The sequence below is a fragment of the Gavialis gangeticus genome, unplaced genomic scaffold, assembly GCF_001723915.1.
Source record: "Gavialis gangeticus isolate Ggan-Ray unplaced genomic scaffold, GavGan_comp1, whole genome shotgun sequence".
Taxonomy (NCBI): Eukaryota; Metazoa; Chordata; order Crocodylia; family Gavialidae; genus Gavialis; species Gavialis gangeticus.
In genome coordinates, this window is record NW_017729032.1 from 18,740,533 (window position 1) to 18,763,846 (window position 23,314).

At 40.8% G+C, this 23,314-nt stretch overlaps 1 protein-coding gene across 5 annotated transcripts in view; it reads left to right on the plus strand.

Moving 5' to 3' along the window:
* FAT3 (FAT atypical cadherin 3) overlaps positions 1-23,314 on the plus strand; it is a 745,318-nt gene that overhangs the window by 537,456 nt on the left and 184,548 nt on the right. For all 5 annotated transcript variants that reach the window (XM_019524814.1, XM_019524817.1, XM_019524818.1 and 2 more), the window contains exons 7-9: positions 4,500-4,639; positions 19,257-19,532; positions 21,217-21,427. In XM_019524814.1, the coding sequence (XP_019380359.1) occupies positions 4,500-4,639; positions 19,257-19,532; positions 21,217-21,427 (627 nt within the window). The remainder of the gene's footprint in view (positions 1-4,499; positions 4,640-19,256; positions 19,533-21,216; positions 21,428-23,314) is intronic.

Consider the following 23,314-nt stretch of genomic DNA (forward strand, 5'->3'; position numbering starts at 1 on the left):
GAGCTCCCTCCATATTGACAAAGTCCAAAGTACCCAAAAACTCTTGGACTCTGCCCATGTCAGGCTTAGTTGTTCACCTCTGAAAATCATCTCTTGTAGCAAGACAGGACCCTCTCCGTTTGACTGCCCTTTGCAGCAGCATATAGTGGTATGGTTTTGGTGATCGTATTTTATCTGGTATAATTCCTTCTAGAGAGGCATGTGTATCTGTTTTAGATTAAAATCTTAAGGTAAGTATCTGGTGACCTAAAAGATCCTCTCCAGAAAGAGAAATGGATGTTCCACTTGGGAGGGGAAAAAAAAGCACTCCTTAATCATTTCTTAATCCACTCAGAACAAACTGGCTAAGCCCTCAACCGATACTCATCCCAGAGTGGCCCTTAAAAGCCAAGATGCATCCCTAAAGAAGTAAACCGCTATCAGTTGGATCCATTTATATTCCATCAAAAGATGTAGTTAAGGATCCCCTGTAACCAGGCAGAAACACATCTTTCCTATATTAACTTTCCTATATTTCCTCCATCACTGTATGCTTTAAGGAGCCTTTATATTCACCACATCATGTTGTTGAGGAAGCCTGTACTACATAGGGCTCATAAAATGTTGACAAGCCTCTTCTCTGTCCTCCAGCACACAGGGTCTTCTGCACTTGGGCCTGTTCCCATATCCTCTCTGTGTTTGACTCTTGGCTTTAAAGAAAAAAGTCCTAAATAAACTGCAGCACTCCTCTGAGGTGCCAAGGAAGTCCTTAACTTCATGAATATTTTCCACATTCCTGATCTGTATGTTACAGTTTGGAAAGTACTGTGTAGACTTACCCAACAGCATTTAAACATGGGCTTATCCAAGTCTCTCATAGTTCACCAAGTTATATCCCAGGGCAGCACGCCACCCAGCCCATTCCAAGCCTATCTTACATAACTTAATTTTTCCAAAGTGTCAGAGCTTATGTTTTCATGCAGTGTACTCTGTTTGTAATGTGGTTGCAATCACATTAGCAAATACAGTTTCTAAAACCTTTGTGAGGTAGCTATGTCACTGTAGCTCATAACTACGGTGAGGTAGCATCTCATGTCGATGCGCCCACTGATGACTGCTCGTGTAGACGTGCCACTGATGACTGAACCCCACCTGTCCTGAAAGCAGAGCCCCCAGCAGCCATTCAAGCATCCCCACGCTTCCATTCCAACACAGGAATCAGCTTCTTAGCTTTAACAGGCACCCAAGTTTTCAATTTATGGGGAAAAGTCAGGTTTGTATGCAAGTGAATATGGTATTATTTCCGCATTGCTCATGGACTTTGGGACAGGACAGTTTCCAAAAAGGAAACTTGTTATGTTTTCCTTTGGGAGACCTCCAATCCTAAATTTTTCTCATTCAGCATAATTCCTTTTGATGCTTCTTTCCTGGCCACTTTCTGCTCCATGCATATATGCATATAATACATTTGTATAGGCTGCTAAATGTTTTTTTCCTAATTTAATCCTCCAGTTCACCTTTGGAAGTGTTGACATGGACCAGTGGATGGGGTGTGACCTAGCCCCAGAACTCTTTTAGACAAATCTGATCTGCCTCTGGTTAAATTCTGAAAGAGAAGCACAGTTCAAATGTCACAGGCAGGATAAGAGGTCACTTCCAAAAGTGAGATCAAGTGACTGATTTTCCATTGCCTACAGCTGTCCAGTACAGCATGACAGATACAATCTACCCATGAATCTGGACCTTGCTTTTAGCAGAGCTCAGAATGATCATGAACCTTAGGACAAAATCAGGCCCATTTTTGAGCCAGGAACATATTTTTTAATACAAAACAATACTTCATAAAAACAAACTTGTTTGTTGGTTAGTCATAGTGGAAAGAGAGATGGGTGGGAAGTGCATAGATACCATGATGATAGGGCTGAAGAAGAATCTATTTAATCAATCAAACAAATCTCTTAGTTTTAGGGAAGTGGGGATGAAGGTTAGTGTGGAAGTGGTTATTATTGGAGATCATTCAAGAGTCTGTATTGTCTTCACCCTAAACAGTATAGAGTCAGAAAGAAAAGGGCATTTAAGTACCTCTGTTGTTAATCTTTCCATTGTCATAGACTCATAGAAAATTGGGGTTGGAAGGGACTTCAGGAGGTCATCTAGTCTACCCCTCTGCTCAAAACAGGACTGTCCCCAACTAGATCATCCCATCCAAGGCTTTGAAACTTCTTAGAAGTTTTAACTTGGAAGTTATATCTTAAGTTATAAGTTCTTGGAAGTTTTAAAGACAGGGTTTCCTTGGAAGTATATGCAGATAGCATATAATTTTTGATTGCTCATTATGATGGTTATTAAGTATCTTGAAGTATAGTCTTTCATTTTATTTCTCGTGGTTATCAGTATGAAACATTCTCTTTGTAAAATGCATGCTGTCCCAAGGCTAGCTTCATTTCGGCACAAAATTCCTTGCAAGAATCTACAAACTCTCTTCTTCAAAAGATTCTTTTTTCAGTTGATTTTCATGGTACAGTACTTCCTAAGCAATTCAATTAAACACAGTAATGGGGATATAACATCTCTCTCTTTTAGGTTAATGTAAAAGATACCCTAAACATATAATCTCATAGCAATTTCAAGTACCTTGATATGTCCATAATTTTGATTAAATGCCAAGGACAATTATCTTCCCTAGCAATGTTATATTGTTAAGTGTATACAACAGTAGTGGTTTGGCAGTTCAGAAGGAGGGGTGGAGAGTAAGCAGTGCTTTCATTGATTGTAAATCACAACTGATCAAATGTCAGTTTTTCAGTGATGGATGACACTGGGTAATAGATGTAACTCAGTGCTTGGCTCATTGCGGGAGCTATGATTCCTATGGACCAGCCCAATGAGACGAGGGAGTTAACTGACTGCACCCTTTGCATAGCTACAAACTCTGATCCTATGTGCAGCTAGGGCAGGTAGGGGTGCAGTCCTGTCTTCTCCCATATACACCTTGTTATGGGAATAGCTTGTGCCCAAGGTGAGATAAGGTACTGCTTTCTCCATTCTATGAAATTTGGGGTAGAGTGATGCTTGCCTTGCCAGTTCCTGGCACAAGTAGTTTAAGGTGTCCACTCTGTTCACGTACAGTATTCCCCCATGTTTCTGCATTCAGTGAACAATATTTCTGAAATCTTTCTCCCTTCATTAAATAAGTGACTATTTATTAAAGGTAATTGTGGTGAATTGATCAGCATAATAAGATATAAGTATTACAGAGAAAATTAGAAACCCTTTTCCTCCCATCACGTCCTCCCAACAAATATAAAAAGAGGTAAGAATTTTACAATAACATAGCAGCCATTCAATAACAGGATGGAGCAAGAAAGAAATTAATCAGTGGAGTGAAATTTTTCACTTGTGGAACTGATCTCAAGAGGGCCAGGCTGCTCTTGACAGGTTTTAGAATGCCATTAAAATCAATGGGACTCAAAGATACTCTGAATTTCGCTGGGTTGGGCCCTTAGAGAATAGAGCTCATGCAATTGTATTGATAGTTAATTAAAATAGCTTATGAGTTCTATTCCCCAGCCCTCTTTTATTCTTCCTTCTCCCTGTCCAAAAAAAAATCTTGCAGCTGGAATCATAATAAACTCCACTTTATGTTGGAGCAAATGGGAAAAAATACAGCAACATTTCTACTTTGGAGCACCATCAGCAGTTCTAACCTATCAAATTTGGCTGAATGGTTTTTGTAACCCTGTACTGTCAAGTTTTTTATGGCTTTCCCATACTTTTTTGAAGTTATTTTTTTCTTTTTTTGTGAGACGCTGGAATATTTTTTGCACTGCTGCATGACAATTAGTTTGGCAGGACAAGATCATTTTAGTTTCAGAACAAGTCTGATTTAAAATGCAGAGCAAGAGTGATTCTAATGTGTGGGCTTTTTGGGGGGTGTTTTTTTTTAAGAAAGAAAAACAGCTTATCCTGTCAAAGTTATTTCTGAAAGACTAATTTGACCGTTACTACCCGTTATTTACCCGTGTCCTTGAAATTAATGTAACACTCCTGTATTTGCATTTTGCAAATTTATAATAATACGCATTTTAAAAGCCCAGCCTTTAGACTTAGCACCCACTGACATTAATTGGAGTTTCACACAAATAACATTTGCAGGACTGAAAACCCTTAAAATTATTTTTATGCCCAAAAAATATGTTTGTTCATTACAGAAATTACAAGGGCATAAGTCTTGTGGGTTTATAGCCATTTAAATCTTTTTATACACTCAGTTATGCCTCACTTAAATATATTGCTGAATATTTTTTGCAGTGTATTTTAATGACATCTGTTTTCCCATGTACAAACTGTGCTTTGAAATATAAATTAGGATAGAACAAAGAAGTATCATTCTGTGCACTGTGTGTGCATAAGGCCATAAAAGATGGTTGTCAGTAAATAGATACACCCACTTTTAGTATGTTTTTAATGGTGGGTTTCTAGAGATGGCTAATTCAATTGTATTTTTGTGCAATGATCAGGAGGGAATTTCGATAGTTCTTTCGACGCAGAGAAGGGAGTGGGCACTATTGTCATTGCAAAGCCCTTGGATGCAGAGCAGAGGTCAATATATAACATGACTGTGGAGGTCACCGATGGAACAAACATTGCAACAACTCAGGTAGAAATCTAATTGTTTATCTGCAAGTTTTTCATTTGATCATGGAATGTATGCACTTTTAAAAGACTAAGTGTATTATCACTAGTTAAATAAGTTGGGATTTTGGGGTAGAGTTTTAAGCAACTTCCCAGCTGTTTGCATAACTACTAGAAGTACTCATCTTTCCCATCTTAGAACAGCTGTCCATCCTGGGACTGAAAGAGTTCATATCAGATTGGAGCTAGGCTTTGTCAACAGCAGAAAGATTTGCATTATAATGTAATGTTCCAAAGGGCTTTATCTTACAGTAGTGATTCTGTAGTGCTTGGGGATATTACTGCAAATTACTGTGGCTTTTTCATGTGCCATTCTCACTTGCTAAGGCACGAAGTGTCAAGGAATATGTGGAGCAAAGACCCATCCAAAATTATTCAGGCAGGAAACTTAAAATGCTTCTGTGAGCCTTCTTTTCATGTCAGTGACTTTCTAGAACCACAGTTCTCGAGTTCTTTTTTTCTGATTAAAATTACTTTCAACAGCAAGAGAGGAGACAAAATAGATAATTTTGTGATTAAAATGAGCACAAGAATGCAAAGAACCTGTATACAGCCTCATATTCGATTTTTAATTCAGAGTAAAGGTGACCTGCAGAGGAAATGAAAAATTAGGTTTGTGACAGTATTTGCTTTTATATTCTTTTAAAAAGATGCCCTTGAAAGGATTTTTTTTTTCTTCAGTTTTTACCCTTCCATTTTTTTACCTCACAGATATCAGAAATAGCTGATTTGAATTGGGTGAACAGATATGGACGCATGCTCAGAGTGATAAATTAAAGGCCAGCTATTTGCTCATTTGACCTCCCATGCAACCCAGACTCTTGTGGAAACTTAGTGACCATGTCTACATGTTGCTGTTAATGCTATAAAATGTTGTCAATGCTGCATAGTAAAATACTGCATAGTAGGCCTTCCCTGGGAGCACATCTTCATGCGCTCCCTGTTAGGAGCAAGTCTTCTCCCAACCGGAGCAGCCAGAACAGGCCTCCTACCCTGCTCTGCCCCCCGGAGCTGCCAGGGGTGCTCCAGGGTCCCCCAGGGTACCAGCCTGGGGGCTGGCCAGGAACATGGGGCTGGTCCTGATGGGCACAGGGCCAGGACAGCTCTACCAGCTGCAACAAAAACTGTCTCCTGGTCCCCTGCACATTGGGAGGGGTGTCCCAGAAGTGTCACAGCTCCTGAGCAGCCCCCAGTTGCTCAAGGATTTCTCCAGCCAGCCCCAGTCTGCTTGAGGATTTCCCCACCCAGGCAGAGGCTGGCTGAGAGCTGCCCCACAAACAGGACAGCTCCCAGCCAGCACTCGGCTGGGTGGGGAAGCAGAGAGCTCCCCAGTCCTGACACTGCTTGGCTCCCAGCTCCTGTGGGGAACTGGGAGCCAAGTAGCACTGGGACAATGGGGGGCCGAGATCTACCTCATCCTGGCACCACTCAGTTTAGTAGCACCAGGACTGTGGGAGTTCCCCACCCCTGTAGCCCCCTGGCATTGTGGCTGACTGGGAGCAAATTTGCTCCGGGTCAGCATCTACACATACGCACCTGTATTTACAGGTAGTAGCTAACTGCACAGTAGACTAATTACTGTGCAGTAAATTGTGTGTACATGTAGATGGTGATGCTTTACAGTGCAGTAGATTAGTCTACTGTGGAATAAAGCGTCTCATGTAGACATGCCCAGTGAACCCTAGCTGACTCCTGAATTGACCCAGTAACTTGTACTTGATGAACACATAACTTCTGCTGGGCCAATATCTTCTAAGACGGCATCTGGTTTTGTTAGGAAGACAAGGAGAGAAGAATCCACCATTCCATTTGGCACTTGGTTCCAGTAGCTAATCACTTCTCTGTTAAGGCATATGCCTTATTTTTAATTTTAACTTGTCTGGCTTCAGCTTTCAGCCACTGGTTCCTGTTAAGCTTTTCTCTGCCAGATTAAAGAGCTCTTCTCCCCAGGAAGGTACTTATACACTGTAATCAGATCTCTTCTCAATCTTCTGTTTGATAAGATAAACAGACTGAGCTCTTCAAGTCTCTCACTGTAAGGCATTTTCTCAGGCTTTGAGGATTTTTCTAATTTGGAAGCATTTTCAGCCTTTTTTTTTTTTAATGTGGGTGTTAAATTCGTAGGAAAGACATTTTCTCTCTCATGCTTGAGTTAAACAGTTGTTAACAAAACAGAAAGAGAATTTTAAGCACGCTAAGTTAAAAATCATTTCCACTCTCAAGTTAATCATGTTTCATGTACTTGTTACTTAATGATTTAATAATCTTACCAGTGTGCCAGTTTTCAAAGCCTTTCATGATTAACCAGACCTACATTTCTAATTTAAGAACAGAATAGGAACTTTTAAAAACAAGTGGAAAAGTCCTTGCATTCTAAAGAAAGCCAGGCATGTCTTTATAACAATAAGGTTACTTCTGGATGACAGCAAGACCAAATCTACTTATTAAAGTAAGTGTAGTAGTATATATTATTATAAGTATATTATTGTACATTACTGTATATAATATATATTATTACAGATTAAGTATATTACTAAAAGACAGAAATACTTTCCTCCCCACTTTTTCAGGTCACTTTTTAATGACTTTGTGGGATCCAAATAACATATAGGAACTTGGTCCTGATTGCTACTGTGATCCTTGTCTCACATCTTCATAAATTATGAGCTGTGTAATTAACTCATCTCAATTGCAGTACTTCCATTCTGTATTTTATGAATTATCTCAAGGTTTCTGTGCCAGTTAAACAGAACCATTTGATATAAGCTTGTAGTTACCATTTGGAGAATGTATATTTTAATGTAAATTGGTCATCACTTTCCCCCAACCCTGAATATATCCATAATCTTCCCAGGCCAGACTTGATCATATTAAGTATCTCTTGTGATCGTTAATACAGGGTCTGGGATTCAATTTTTATATTAAATAAACAGTTCATTGTAAAAGTGCCTGATAAATAACCAAAGCAACACAAACTTGTCAACAATTAGACATGTACTTTATGACCAATGAATAACACTTGTAGTTGCTGTCCACTTCACTCTATGATTCAACAGGAAGGTTGGTTTAGTGGTTGGAGTACTAATCTCTGGGTGAGCTTGATTAAGTTCCTGCTCTGTGACAGTTTTTCTGTGTGGCCTTGAGCTCATTTTTTCTGTGCCACTGTTTTTCATGTGTCAAATAGGTCTGTGAGCAATTCCTTGACTCAGTTAAAGGCCTGTGAAGTGTCTGGTGTGGGAATGAAGGGGAAAGAGGGTATTTAAGGCATAAATATAATTTCAGGTGATTTAAACATAATCTACATGCTCACTAGTTCTGGTTTTCACTTATGAAAACAGGAATTAATAAAGATTGTTTTTCTCTGTATGTGTAAGGATCTCCGTGATGAGCATTTAGAATATGGTAATACAAAATAATGTCCCATATATACCCACATTCTTACACATGATGTTATTTAGGTATTTGATCTGATTACAAAGTTCAAATTTTACAATATAAAATGCTAAAAAGAAAACATTCAGAGAGCTGTCGTTACTCACTTTTGTTTACTTAAAATAATAAAGCCCATAGGTTAATCAAAAATGTGTCATTCAGATTGTCACTAAAGCCGCTCTGTGACCTCGTTCTGAGTTCCTGTATTTGCATAATGCAAATGTTGTCTTAGTCATAGCAGCGCCTACAGTTTTAGTTTTACTTGAAAAAAGATATTCCAGAAAAAGTAGTAGATTATCTATGAATCTGACCTCTTAATCTGAAGAATAAAAACCTCCAAAAACTTTGGTTTTCTACAGCATGGTTGATCTTCATCATGCCAAATGGAACCTTATTTCTTTTTATTCCATTGCACTTGTTTTTTCCTTTATATGCTTTGGACATTTTGCTCATTACTTAGAGATGGTGGAAGGCAGCACAAAAAATCAGTGATATGATCAGGTGTGAAAACTGTATAGATGCTTTTCTTTCTTCAGTGGTATTCCTGCACTTGTATAGAATTTTTACAAATTTCCTTCACCTCTTGCCTATACACTGCTGTATGGAAAATCCCATCATGATTTAAAGTTTACATGTGTTTTATGTTCTAGATTACTTTTGATGAGGATGCAAGAACGAATTTAAGAGTCATATGACCCTAAAACTTTCCCCCTAAAATTGGGGCTAGGAGTGGGAAATCCCAGGTTGAAAACTTATTATGGAGACCGTGTAAAGGCAGCACTGGTGCTAATCTGCTGTCCCCATTCATCATGTTACCCCTTCAGCCCAACAGCAGCTAGCCATGTTTTATGCCAGTAGAGATCTCTCTCAGTGTGGTCTTGCTATTATCCAACCACACGAGATGATGAGGGAAGGTGGAAGGAATGTTGATTCATTTGATTTATTATTGGTGTGTAAGTATGGAGGTACCTGTCAGATTGATTAACTTCTGGTGAAAGTTCAGCCAGAAATAAGCCAATGGAGGTTTTTTGTTTTTCTCAGCTTAATTCATCATTGCTCAGGGCCATGTGATAATTTACAAGAGACTGAAGTTGTATGCCATCTCTAAATTCATGAAAAATGGTATTCTTGCAGGTGTTGGCCTGGTCATTAGTCCTTGGGAGGCTTCTTCTTCCTCACACCACAATGAAACCATGAAGCCATTCTTGTGCTCTGACCCTTGGACTCTACTCTAGCGACAGGACATAAGATTTATTCTTGATGATGAAGCATATATTGTCCTCAACTTGAACAGAGAAAAGGGCTCTTTTTGGCAGGAAATTGATTTAATGGTACCAGTTCTCTGACTTTCTCCCCAGTGTTGACCCTTCTTGATTAAGTAACACCAGGGACTGCATAACCACTAGTCAGATACACAGGGTAGCAAATCTATCCTTTATGTCTAGAACAACTCTTTAAGATCCTGAACTCCATTTATGTTTTAGAATTAATATGTCTTTATTAGGAGTACTTACTAACAGCTATTTATCTCTGTTAAAATACCTAGAAAGGGACAAATAAAGATGGGAAACATTAAGTTCTTATCTGCAGCATTGATAGTCTTGTACTTTCAGCTTATGTAAGTCTCGCATCATTGGATCATGTCTCTTGGAGCCCCAGGTTCTGCAGTTATAATATTACATGCAAAACTTACTTCTTTTATGTTTTTTATAAAGGAGAGATTTTAGTTTTTGTGGTGTCAGAGGAAGAGCTAGAAAATATGAATCCTGGAAACTTCAAAACTTCTAACTTGTAAAAAAAAAATAAAAATCTCATTTTGGAGGCCATATTTCACGGTTTATGAATGTCTGACTTGCAGTACTACAGAGATCCATTCATACGTACCTGTAATCTTCCACAAAAGTTATATGCAATTTCAATCAAGACTGCTGTGCATACATGCTCTAATTAGAAACATTTTCTAAATGCTTCTTGGTCCTTTGCTTGGTTGCCAGTTGTTAAACGAACAGCAGCCTTCACTGAAGTCCTAGTTAGAATGAGAGAAAAATAGGTCTGAAAGGACCTTCCAGATGTCATGTAGTCCAACCCCTTCTTTAAGACAAGATCACTCTTGTCTGGTGCTTTGGCACCTTCAGTGTGAATGGTTGGTGCCCACTGTGGGTTGTGACAACAGCTGTTCCCGTATGAATCAGTCCCCTAGAAAGCAAGGCCTCTGAATAGTGTATACAACTGAGGTGAGGATGTGTTTTTTGTTGATTCAATTTTTACTTTTCTGAGTGGGGTAGAGCCTCAAAAGTAGAAGCAGCACTGTTTTCAACCTTTCTTGCCTCATTCCACAACCCTAGTGCTCTCTTGCCTTTGGAGTAGAGACTTTGTAATGTCTTATTTCCATTTTAGCCTAAAGCAGAGGCATGTTGAGGTGTGACTGGCCATTGAGGATGATGGATAAATTGTATATGGAAAGTTGGTGAGGGAGGAAAGAGACTTTTCAGGATGTAGCAAATAAACCTGTGTGGTAACACTCTTGAAAGCAATATTAAATCAAAGTAGATTTTCAAAATCTATACAAAAGAGTAAGCCAAGTTTAAGCAATTCAAGCACTTAATAGGTTGTAGTACAACACAGTGCCTTAACCAAGCAATTAGCCAAAAGGATTCTTCCAGCCTTAAATGTCTGTAAAGCAGCTCCTGGCATCCGTCCAGTTTTTACTCAAATACATTTGTGACGGGCAACATTAAAAATGGCTTTGAAACAACTTCCTGCATCAGGTTTTGTTCTGCTTTGATTTGATTGTATTTCTTTAGGCCTTTCACTTCCCATTTTTGAATACAAAGTCTTTGGTGAATGTTGCTTTGCCTAATTTATAATCTTGGAGGCCTACAAGATCTTTTATTTGAAATTTGCTTTAACTGTGGGAAATAGGAAGTGAGTAGGGAGAAGGAAACCTTTTATAGCAGGACGCTCATTCGGACTATAAATTAGGCATTGCACAATGGGAAAAGAAATGGGCAAGCTTTTCTGGAACCTACTGTATATTGGAAAAGATATGAGCTTTCAAGGATATCTGGGAAGTATTGCTTTGCTGGTCGTATTGCTTTATGAGGGAAGAAAAAGTGTTGCAGATAATGTCTGCATGTGAAAAGTGTTTTAGTTGGTAAGTTTGCATAGTCCTCAATGAAGAGCAATCCTATAATCCCATCCCTGAGTCCATCACTGCTTAACAGAACAAATGTATTAAACCTTTTTTTTTTAAGCTGTCTCTGTGGAGATGCCACAGTAGACTTTTAGAATCTGACTCTCCCGTTAAATGAAAGGTTTGGGGATAGCATAACCCTTCTCTCACAGTATTAGTAATTACCTTTTCCCAAATTGAAAATAATACTGAGGCACCACAGCTGAAATATATGTGTTATTCTAAACGCCAATCATAAATTATGTCAGTGATTGTTTTTCTGAGTAAATCTTCCCTTGATCCATGAAGTAACACTAATGAATAGTATGTATGTAAGAAGGTTCATTCTTGTTGTGCTTGGGGGGAAGGAGAATGACAGAAAGCTTTGAAATGTATGTGCTTTCAACTTGCATCCAGTTCTACTCAATAATACTCATTTTTTGAGAGAGACTTTCTTTACTGCAGAATAATTCAGGTTGTAGGCTTCATGGGTGAAATCCTGGCCCCTCTGAAGTCAATAAGAATTTTGCCAATGGAACTAAGATTTCGTTCTTGAAATTTGGGCAGATTCCAGCAAACACTTGTGAATTTGAGTATCCCGACTCACATGAGTACCATAATTGAATTCAGCTCATTTAACCGAACTCATGTATTTGTTTGTAGCATCAGGTGCTGTGTGTATATGGTTCTCATGTTGCTTTAATATTCATCCTTTATTGACAGATTTTTTCCTTTATTTTATTTTAGTGGAACTCATTCTTATTCTACACAATTCATCCTGCACAGCAGGAAGTCTGCTTCTTGGTAAGGAGGCAATTTAAGGTGGCAGAGCTAATTGAGTAAATGACTCAGAAATAGATCTGAGAAGTCAGGGCTCTGAGCTGTATTCCTAGCTATGACACACTCTTTGTGTGATCTTGGATAAGTCATTTATCCTCTCTCAGCTTTTCTCTATTTTTTTTCTGATTTGACAGCACTTGGTTCATACTCAGTTCTCCCCCTTCACACCATTTTTCCTAGCAGCACTTTTACCCAAAAGGAGAGAAGAAATCACCATTTTAAACAACACAGAGCCTCTGATGTTGAGGCTAAAAAAACCTGCAGGGATTCTGAGCGTCAGATAACAGGACCTCAACTTTTCTCTCTTTTTTCATTAAAAAAAATACCAAAACAATAATAAGGTTGAAGGTTTCATGTTCCATCATTAGTCTTTACAAAGCACTTTAGGGTCTCCACATGGAAGGTGCCATAGAAATGCCAAATTCTAATATAGTAAAGGGCTTAGCCCGTCTGTCTGTCTGTAACGCTTTTGGGCAACTGCGCATGCGCTGCCGAGAGAGCCGGCGGCAATTGGCTGTGGTGACTCTGCCTCCTTGGGGAGGGAGCCACCGCCACCTCAGGCAGGGGGGCAGGAGTCCTGCTGCTCTGCAGGAGGAGGCAGGGGCAGGCGGGGAGGAAGGAGGAGCCAACACCACATCGTCGGGCGGAGGGAAGCCCTGCTGCTCCACGGGAAGAGGGGAGGCAGGTGGCGGGGAGGGAGCCGCCATGCCAGAGGCTGGAGGAGGAGGCGACAGCGGCGGAGGGACTGTTTACATGGCCGGCCCTGACAGGTGAGCGGAGGGGTGGGGCATGTCAACACTCCCTGAAGTACTCGGTCATTCATGACGGGCAATTGGTTAGCATTTAATAAATTATAAGTGTTTGCATCACAGATCACTTTACACATCACTAAAATGCTAGGAGAAGAAAATGGTGATGGCTAAATAACTGATCAGGATTGAAATTTAAAAAAATACAAAACAACTTAAGCTTGAATCCCTCAAGACAATTTGAAGTGCAATATTCCCTGGGATATTTGATGTCTACCACCAACAAGGGGCTCAGATTTATGTCTTTTTTTCCCCAAAGAAGTACCTCAAACATCACTAGTTTCCCTAAGAGCAAGCAGGGACATTTATGCATTACTGGCTGAGGTGCAGAGGAAAAGGAAGAAGGGCACAAATGAATCACCACTATCATTTCCTCTAACATCTTGGTTTTCATTTTGGTCCCTCTGTTATCAGTCCAGCTTAGCCCTACTCAGCTGATGCAATCTAATGCGATCTTAGATCAAAGGCCGGTGGCTGCACATTGAGTCGTAGTGAATGAAGCTCTGGGCACATCTCTGGTTTACAATGATATCACAGCCACTCAGGCCTACCCTGTGTATCCTGCTTGGCCTAATAGAATCACAAACCCCTTCCATAAAGCATCTACTGGGAAGCAGGCCACACTGTTTCTATGGTTTTATTCAATGTTGTCAGTGGCAGATGTTACCACGATAGCAAGTAATGCAGTAGCATTAAGCCATCTTCCAGTGAGTCCCTACATTGGCATGCTATTGTGTTCAGTAGTGAGTCTGGACTGAGTTAACACACATTAGAATTTGAAGGAAAAAAATACCAGGCAGTGCTCTAATAATATCTACATAATCTAGCACATTTAGTATTTCAATCAAGCTTTCTTTAATGTTCTGAAAAAAATCAATTAGAATGTCTATAATAAATGATGTATGACAAAGCTTTTGTCCACTAATTTAATGAAGAGTAAAATAAATCTCTTTCCCTAGCAGTCTATATTAACAGTACAGCAAAAAATAATTGTGCTGCATTAGAGTGGGATCTGTCAAGGGTGAAAAGTGCTGTGGCTGTTAGAGAATGGTTTATTTGAATTACTTTCTTATTAAGCACTAAATGCTGGAGATCGTGTTCTCCCACATCCAGATTGCTCCAGTGTGTCTCCTCTATGTGTTAACAAAGGGGCAAATTCTTGATCAGATTACTCCATAGTGCTCTCCTGGGCAGCATTCAAATCTTAAATTTTCACCCCAGACTTCTTGCTTTATATTACCTCATCCAAAATCCTTTACAATATTACACATGGTGGTTTGGATTGGGAGGAGAGGGGGTTTAAGATTTTTTTTTCAGTCGGGTAAGTATCACACTGCTTAGCAGTATGAATATATACAGACAACAAAAACCTGCAATAAGCAAGGGATATTTGTCATCAGTATTGTAGATCGAATCACCTTTGTTTCCCCACTGCCCCGCCGTCTCCCAGATCATACCACTGTGTCTCTCTCACTAGAATACATACTAATCTGCCTTCCTTCCTCAGAACTCCATAAACTGCCAACAAGGAAACTTTCCCAAATGTACAGTTAAAATCCCGAGCCACTTAGAACAGTTTTGACTTTCAGGGCTTTTCATTATAACTGTCTTTTAGGCCGTTCCCAGGCTGGTTCATTGCAACTGGAGTTTGCCATTGCTCATGCTCTTTCTGGTAAAGCACTCAGCAAAGGCTTCCAAATGTCTAAGGTTTCATATCCCTCTGAGGCCAACATCTGCTTGAACAATACTGTCATAAAAGTGTAACTAATTTTTTTCCTCCATTAAAGCAAAAAAGTGTGGGTGGATTGGGCTAGATCCAGCTTTGAAATAAACTGTTCTTGCCTGATAAATAACCAGAGCCAGATCGAGGCACTTCCCAATGTAAGAAGGGGTATTCTGGAAAACTGGGAAATTCACCAAACAAACAAGTTCATAATTTTATAGTGACATCTCTTAGCCAGGTTCTGAGTTAGTCATCATGTATTTCCATAACCTTTTCATGATAGATTAGTCTATTTAGTATGGGCAGCTATCAGCTTGTGGACTGTTTTTTGCTTTGTTTTTCTCATTTGTTTTTTAAAATAATGGCTCTCCCCTTGTGGGATATATATTCATAGACTCATAGAAAATTAGTGTTCAAAGGGACGCCAGAAGGTCATGTACTCCAACCTCCTGCTCAAAGCAGGACCATCCCCAATGATATCGTCCCATCCAAGGCTTTGTCTAGTCTGGTCTTAAAAACCTGCAGGGATGGAGATTCCGCAACCCTCTGGGTAGCCTGTTCTGGTGCTTCACCACCCTCCTAGTGAGAACATTGTTCCCAATATCCAATGTAAACTTCCCCTGCTGCAACTTCAGACCACTGCTCCTTGTTCTGTCATCTGCCACCCCTAAGAACAGTCTAGCTCCATCCTCCTTGGAGCCCTCCTTCAGGTAGTTGAAGATTGCTGTTAAATCCCTCCTCAGTCTTCTTTTCTCCAGACTAAATAAGACCAGTTCCCTCAGCCTGTCCTCAGAAGTCATGTGCCCCAGCCCTAAACCACTTTTGTTGCCCTCCACTGGACTCTCTCCAATTTGTTGACATTCTTTTTGTAGTGGGGGGCCCAGAGCTGGACACAGGACTCCAGACGTGGCTTCACCAGTGCCAACTAGAGGGGAATAATCACTCCCCTCAATCTGCTGGCAGCACTCCTATTACTGTAGCCCAGTGTGCCGTCAGCCACAAAAAGGGTCTGCTGTTCATAAAAGGGTCCACAACTCATATTCAGCTTCTTGTCCTCTATAACCCCAAGGTCTTTTTCTGCAGAGCTGCTGCTTAGCCAGTTGGTTCACAGCCTGTTCTGTCCTAAGTGCAGGATTTTGCACTTGTCCTTATTGAACCTCAGGAGATTTCTTCTGGTCCAGTCCTCCAATTTATCAAGGTTTCTCTGAACCCTAGCCCTACCCTCTAGCATATTTGCTACTCCCCCCACCTTGGTGTCATCTGCAAACTTGCTGAGGGTGCACTCTATGCCATCTTCCAGATCATTGATGAAGTTATTAAACAAAACCAGCCCCTTGACTGACTTCTGGGGCACTCCATTTGATACCAGCTGCCAGGTAGCATTGAGCCATTGATTACTACCACTTAAGCCTGATGATCCAGCCAGTTTTCTATACACCTTACAGTCTATTTATCCAGCCCATACTTCCTTAGCTTGCTTGGAAGAAAGTTGGGGGAAGCTATCAAAATCCTTGCTAAATTCAAGGTATATCACACCCACTGCTTTCCCCACACCTTTAAAGGCAGTCATCTCATCACAGAAGGCATTGGTCAGGTATGACTTGCCCTTGGTGAATCCATGCTGACTATTTCTAATCACCACCTCCTCCAAGTGCTTAGAAATGGACTCTTTGAGTACCTGCTCCATAATCTTTCCAGAGACTGAAGTGAGGCCGACCAGTCGGTAGTTCCCAGAATCCTCCTTTTTGTCTTTCTCAAAGATGGGCACTATATTTGCCCTTTTCCAGTTGTCTGGGATCTCCCCCAACTGCCACGAGTCTTCAGAGATAATGACTGGTGACTTTGCAATCACATAGGCCAACTTTCTCAGCACTCTCAGATGCATTGCATCCAGACCCATGGACTTGTAAGTGTCTAGTTTTTCTAAATAGTCCCTACCCTGTTCTTTCACTGCTATCGACTACTTACCTCCTCTTCAGATTTTGCTGCCAGATGCAGTAGTCTGGTTGCTGACCTTGTCATGAGGACTGAGGTAAAAAAGGCATTGAGCACTTCAGGCTTTTCCACATCACCTGTCACTAGGTTGCCTCCCCCATTCAGTAAGGGACCCACATTTTCCCCAATCTTCCTCTTGTTGCTGACATACTTGTAGAAAACCTTGTTGTTTCCCTTTACATCCTTTACTATCTGCAACTTCTATTGCACTTTGGCCTTCCTGATTTAATTCCTGCATGCCTGAGCAATACTCTTATGCTCCTCCCTAGTTATTTGTCCAAGTTTCCACTTTTTGTAAGCTTCCTTTTTGGGTTGTAGCTCACTGAAGAGTTTCCTGCCAAGACAAGCTGGTCTTCTGCCATACTTGTTAGTGTTTCTGCACATTGGAATGGTTCATTCCTGTGCCTTCAGTAAAGTTTTTTAAAATACAATCAGTTTTCCTGGCCTCCTTTCCTCCTCAGACTGACCTCCCCTGGGATCCCCATCAGTTCCCTAAGTGAACCGATGTCTGTTTTTCTGAAGCCCAGGGTCCTTACTCTGCTGCTGTCCTTCCTTTCTTTCCTCAGGACCCTGAAATCAATCATCTTGTGGTCTCTGCTGCCCATATTGCCATCCACTTTTACTTTCCCCACTATTTCCCTGTGTTAGCAGCAGGATAAGAAGAGCCTAGCAGCTAGTTGGCCTCTCCAACACTTGCACCAGGACATTGTCTTCAACATTCTCCAAAAACTTCCTGGATTGCCAGCGCACTGCTGTATTGCCCTCCAGCAGATGTCAGGGTGGCTGAAGTCCCCCATGAGAACCAGGGCCTATGACTGGGAAACTTCTGCTAGCTGTTTGAAGAAAGCCTCATCCACCACATGCTCCTGGTCCGGTGGTGTATATATATTGATGGTCTCTACTTCTTTTGGTAAAAATTCTGTAGAGTTCCGTACACACGATTTGCAGCAGGGATTCTTCCTCCTCCTCCTCCCTGAGCACCAAGAACATTCGGCTTCACTTACTTTGTGCATTTCAGGGTTAGACAGATTTTTCCTTGGCATCCTCATGGGGGTCTCCTGTCATGATATAACTAGAAGTAGTTGATAGCACATAACAGGATTTCAATCAAACTTTTCCTATGGATATTGATCTTTCTGCTGGTGATAAACACACAACCAGATTAAATTTGCATACATTTGTGAATATATCATGGTGAAATTCTGAAAGCTCAGTGATGACGATTATTAATCATTTGTAGCAGGGGGCCTCTCTAAGTGATAATCAGGGATAGTTCTAGGACATGGGTGTCAAATTTATGGTGTCTGAAGCCTGTGGGGATGGTAGAGGAGCTGGAAATTCAGGCATGGAACTAGCTGCCTAAATCTAGGCCATGAAGCCCTGTTGGGCATGACTGTCAGTGCAATGGGTGCAATAACTGCTCTTGTTGCCACTCACACCAGCCATCACGTCTTGATCTAGCCTGCAAGTAACTCCATAGTCCAGAGTCAGCCTGGGAGATGGGGTAAGTTTGACATCCCTGTTTTAGGAAGTACACAGACAATTAAATATATATATAGGTCCCATCCCTAAAAGTTCACAATCTAAAAGTCTATGAGGAGTGACAGCAGATGTATACAATTGAAAAGGTGAGACGACAAGGTGAGATGTTACCATCAGTGAAATTACCAGCAATCTCAGCAGCACATCAGCTGCCCATCCAGGACTAAAAGTTTTTCAGCTAATGTAACCAAGCTTTAAGAGATTTTAGGAGAATAGTTCAGTGACTTTTCAGCTTTTCAAGCAGTACAAAGGCATTGCAATAAAGCCTGACAATATCATCACAGCCAAGACAGGGGCAGAATTGCAAGTGAATTATTCATAATAAAAAGATGTGTATTTCTACATAAGGCTTCTTGGTTCTCAGTGCCCTTGGAAACATGCTCTGACTTAACCTGCTTAAATCTTGGTAGCCTTGAATTGTCATCAGGACATTTGTCGTCATCTTCTTTTCTGTCTCAGAATGATCACTTTTCACACAATTGTAAAAGAGCATCATTTTCAGAATGCACCACTGATGTGTCTCAATGCAAATGTACTGTACAGATAGTATACCGCAATGTAATTTGTGAGGCCCAGAATACTATAAGCATTCACGCTGGTAGGAGAACGGATTTAAACAGCATGAAAATATTCAGTGTTATGGCCTTGATTGTATGGAAAAGCAAAAAAATAAAAACCTCTGGAATGAATACACAACTGGTAACCCTCACACTTAATGTCTCAAGAGTGATTCAAACATGTAATGTGTTAAGTAATTTTGGTTATTGCTAGGAATCAAGTATCAAGAGCCTCTTCTGTAGACCCTTTAACCCATGTTGTCTACATAGATTTTATAGAGTAGTTTTCTTTTCAAAGAACAGACTGGCTATTTCATTTGATTGCAAAGAGAACGATTTAACATTAAGTGATGCTTTTCTATCCATTTATTCCTAGTATGTAATATAAATAATGTAATGTACAGTTCTTTGATATAAATTGTACTTCTGCAGGTGCCCCGTTAGTAAACTGACTAGACTTCAGTAACAGTCAGCAACTGTTGCTCTATTTACTTGTCTTTTATTAACTGTAGGTTCTTATCAAGGTGTTGGATAATAATGATAATGGCCCAGAATTCCCTCACCCAAGTTATGATGTCACAATTTCGGAGGACATACTTCCTGATACCGAGATACTGCAAATTGAAGCTATAGACAGAGATGAGAAACATAAGTTGAGCTATACTATTCATAGCAGTATTGACTCCGTCAGCGTGAGGAAATTCAGAATCGACCCCAGCACAGGGGTACTCTACACTGCCGAGAGATTAGACCATGAAGCTCAAGATAAGCACATCCTTAATGTAATGGTAAGACTGGAATGCTTCCTTGGTGCTCAGATCACAGTTTCTTTTGTTTCAGGTGCACATACACTTTACTCTTTGGATAAGCAGAGGTAAGCAATTTCACTGTGGTAAGCAATTATTAATCTAATCTTTCCTGCACTGCTGAGATGCATTTACTTTACATTTTTGTAGTTAGGCTTTTTGAGTCTTATTATGAATGCATTGTATCTAATGTAAAATGCCTTGCCATTTTGAGGGAGAGGGAGCAGAAAATATTATAATCTCTTTATGTCTGGTCCTTTCATCCAAGCTAATTTTCAGAATTTCTGAAGAAAAACTAAAAGTTATTTGAGAAGGCATTCAGAAGAAGATAAATTGCTTTCTTGCCATACACAAAACTGTAGCCTTGGAAGCACACCATTCTGATTTTTTAGTTTACTAATATAAGCTTATTTCTGAGCAGGAGATATTCCTATAAAAGCAGCTTTCAGCTGCATTTCCTAACATTGAGCATGAGGGGGAAAAATTAATTATTGGTTTGTGTGTGCAATGTGCCTAAATTACAGAGCAAAAGTTGCTTTGCTTTGAAGTGAAGGTTGCATATTATGAAGTGAAGGTTAATAAAAAAAAATCTCAATTAGTTCAAACACTATAATCTACGCATTTCCCTTAACCACGTGAGAACCCTACAGGACAAACCCTTTGAAGCACTACCGTATGACATGTTAGATGCGGGGCTAGCTTTGGGCATAAGCAGCCTTTGCCTCATACTGCTACTGGGCTTCTCACTTTCAGAGAGGCGGAGTTCAAGGGGGTGGGGAGCTTGAATGTACAATGCAAGATGGCAGTCTTTTGGTATGTAGAAAATGACAGGAGCAGGAGGAATTTCAGAGAGAAGGGAAGATAAAGGTGGCACTGCATGCTTGGCTTCCACAGGATGCAGTGGTTTGTGTACTTTTTAGAAGAAAAATAAAATGGTGTAGGATCATCTTATTATGCCAGATGGCAGGACTTCCCTGCAACCAACACTGGCATTATCAGCCTGAGCATGAGAGCATTCAAAGGCCACATCTAGCAAGGTGACAGCTTTAACTACTATGAATGCCAACATAAGTTGGAAGTGGTCACTGCCTCCATGGTCTTCAAAACTGTACGTACATATTTGCTAATTCAAAACTCAACATACACTTGTAGGCACACCCTGGGTATTTACACACACATGATTAGATAGACACATACCTGGTCTTTGTGGGTAGGCTTGCATACAACATATGTTGTGATGATTTGTTCCCATTCTGTATTGGCAGCAAAGGGCATGACAAATACAAAATATGTTGTGTTCGTCAGAAGTCAGAGAGAGCCTTTGGCACAGCATAAGACCAAACATCAAATAAGACATGACAGAAATATTTTTCACTGGTTTCAAAATTCACATTTTGAATATAAGGCACTATATGCTATTTTATACGAATGGCAAACCCCTCTTATAAGGAAGAAACCTCTAAGCCCTTCCCCTTTTGTGAATTCTTACTGTGTCCTATCTCTTCTGGATTGCTGTCTTTCAATTTGTAAGTTCTTTGAGGTAGGAAAAAAAAATTCTTCTTTTTATTGGGCATCACTGAACGTATTGTCAGAACTCTTATTATTTCTATTAATTAAGTGCTAATAAAACATTATCAAGACATTCCTTTTCCATTTTTTTCTGTAGGTTCGGGATCAGGAGTTCCCATATAGGAGAAACCTGGCCAGAGTTATCATAAATGTGGAAGATTCCAACGATCACAGTCCATACTTTACCAGTCCTTTGTATGAAGCCTCCATGTTTGAATCTGCAGCTATTGGATCTGCTGTTCTGCAGGTCACTGCCTTGGACAAAGACAAAGGAGAAAACGCAGAGCTTATCTACACCATTGAAGCAGGTTAGATAATGGGGACTTGAAAAGGCTGTAACATGATGCATGTTCCAGACTGTAAAGACAGATTATGTTGGCTCTAATTTGGAGATAGAGTAACATTAGGAATCTTTGGGTCTATGCTTCCCCTGATGAGCATGTACAAGGAATTATGAAGTTGTGTCTGCTGTTTTTAACATTTAAGCTACTGCATGGGGACCATTTAGAAACAGCTGACTTCATATTAATTAAATGGCTGCTGGGGCTTTTATTTCTAGTTTATTAGTTCACATCTACCACAGAATTTAGTTCCTGGAAATCAGTTCCATATGATGGCTATTATTTTTTACTGGCTTCATTTGAGTAGACAGGCATCCTCACAAACTAACAACGCTACAGTTGGTAATGGCATCTTTGTTGAATGTTTTAAATCAGAGAAGCATGACATCTAAGGCCAGGACTACTTTAGAAAATTTTCTGGCATAGCAGTGTCAATTGTGTGTGTTTGGGGAAGGTGGGGAAGCACTTTTGCAAACATTTTGATGTTGGCGGAAGCCCCAGGATAGATGCAGGGCTGGGAATAGAATCCAGTTCTCAGATCAGCGACCAATTCACTAAACTATCCTGACTGTCTAACAGCTTTCTCCACATTGTTTCTCCTGTGGGCATCTTCATTTGTGATTAGTCAGGCAAGAGTCTAAGCAATTCCAGCGTGGTCTCAACTAACTTATCATCTAGAGACAGAGCTGGTGTCAAAGTCTAAGATAAAACAGGTGGCAGCGACTTTTGCCTAATTTGTTTTTCTTTTTTGTCTCACAACATGTGGCTCTGTGAATAATTAAAAAGTGCTTCCTTCAGCCAGACAAACAGCATTATGTAGAGCAGGCTTGTCAAACATAAGGCCCGCGGGCTGCCATGCAGCCCGCCAAGCCATTTTCTAAGGCCTGAGGTGCTGCGACAGGAAACGAAAGTAAACACTGTTTATAGTTTCATAGTTTCTAAGGTCAGATCATCAAGTCCGACCCCCTGCCATGGCAGGAAAGAGCACTGGGGTCAAACGACCCCAGCAAGGTGTACATCTAGCCTCCTTTTAAAGACCCCCAGGGTAGTAGCCAGCACCACTTCGCTTGGAAGTTGGTTCCAGATCCTAGCCGCCCTGACCATGAAGTAGCGCCTCCTGACATCTAGCCTAAATCTACCCTCTGCCATCTTGTGACCGTTATTCCTGGTCACTCCTGATAGTGCTTGGGGGGATAGGGACTTCCCCAGTGCCTGCTGGTCCCCTTTGACTAGTTTGTAACAAGCAACTAGATCCCCCCTCAGCCTTCTCTTGTGGAGGCTGAACAGGTTCAGGTCCCGTAGCGTTTCCTCATAGGTCCTGCCCTGCTCCCCCGATCATGCGAGTGTCCCTCCTCTGGACCTTCTCCATGTTGTCCACATCCCTCTTGAAGTGTGGTGCCCAGAACTGGGCGCAGTACTCTAGCTGTGGCCTGACCAGTGCCGCATAGAGAGGGAGGATCACCTCCTTGGACCTGCTTGAGATGCATCTGTGAATGCATGACAAGGTATGGTTGGTCTTCCTGACTGCATCCCCACACTGCCGGCCCATGTTCATCTTGGAGTCAATGATGACTCCAAGATCCTTTTCTGCCTCTGCACTGACAAGAAGGGAGTTCCCCAACCTGTAGATATGGTGCCGGTTGATCCTCCCCAGGTGCATCATCTTGCACTTGTCGGTGTTGAATCCCATCCTATTCTCATCCACCCACCCCTGTAACCTGTCTAGGTCTGATTGCAGCCTATTCCTCCTTTCTAGCGTGCCCACAGCCCCCCACATCTTAGTGTCATCAGCAAATTTGAACAGGGTGCTATTTACCCCCTCGTCCAAGTCACTGATGAAGATGTTGAACAGTG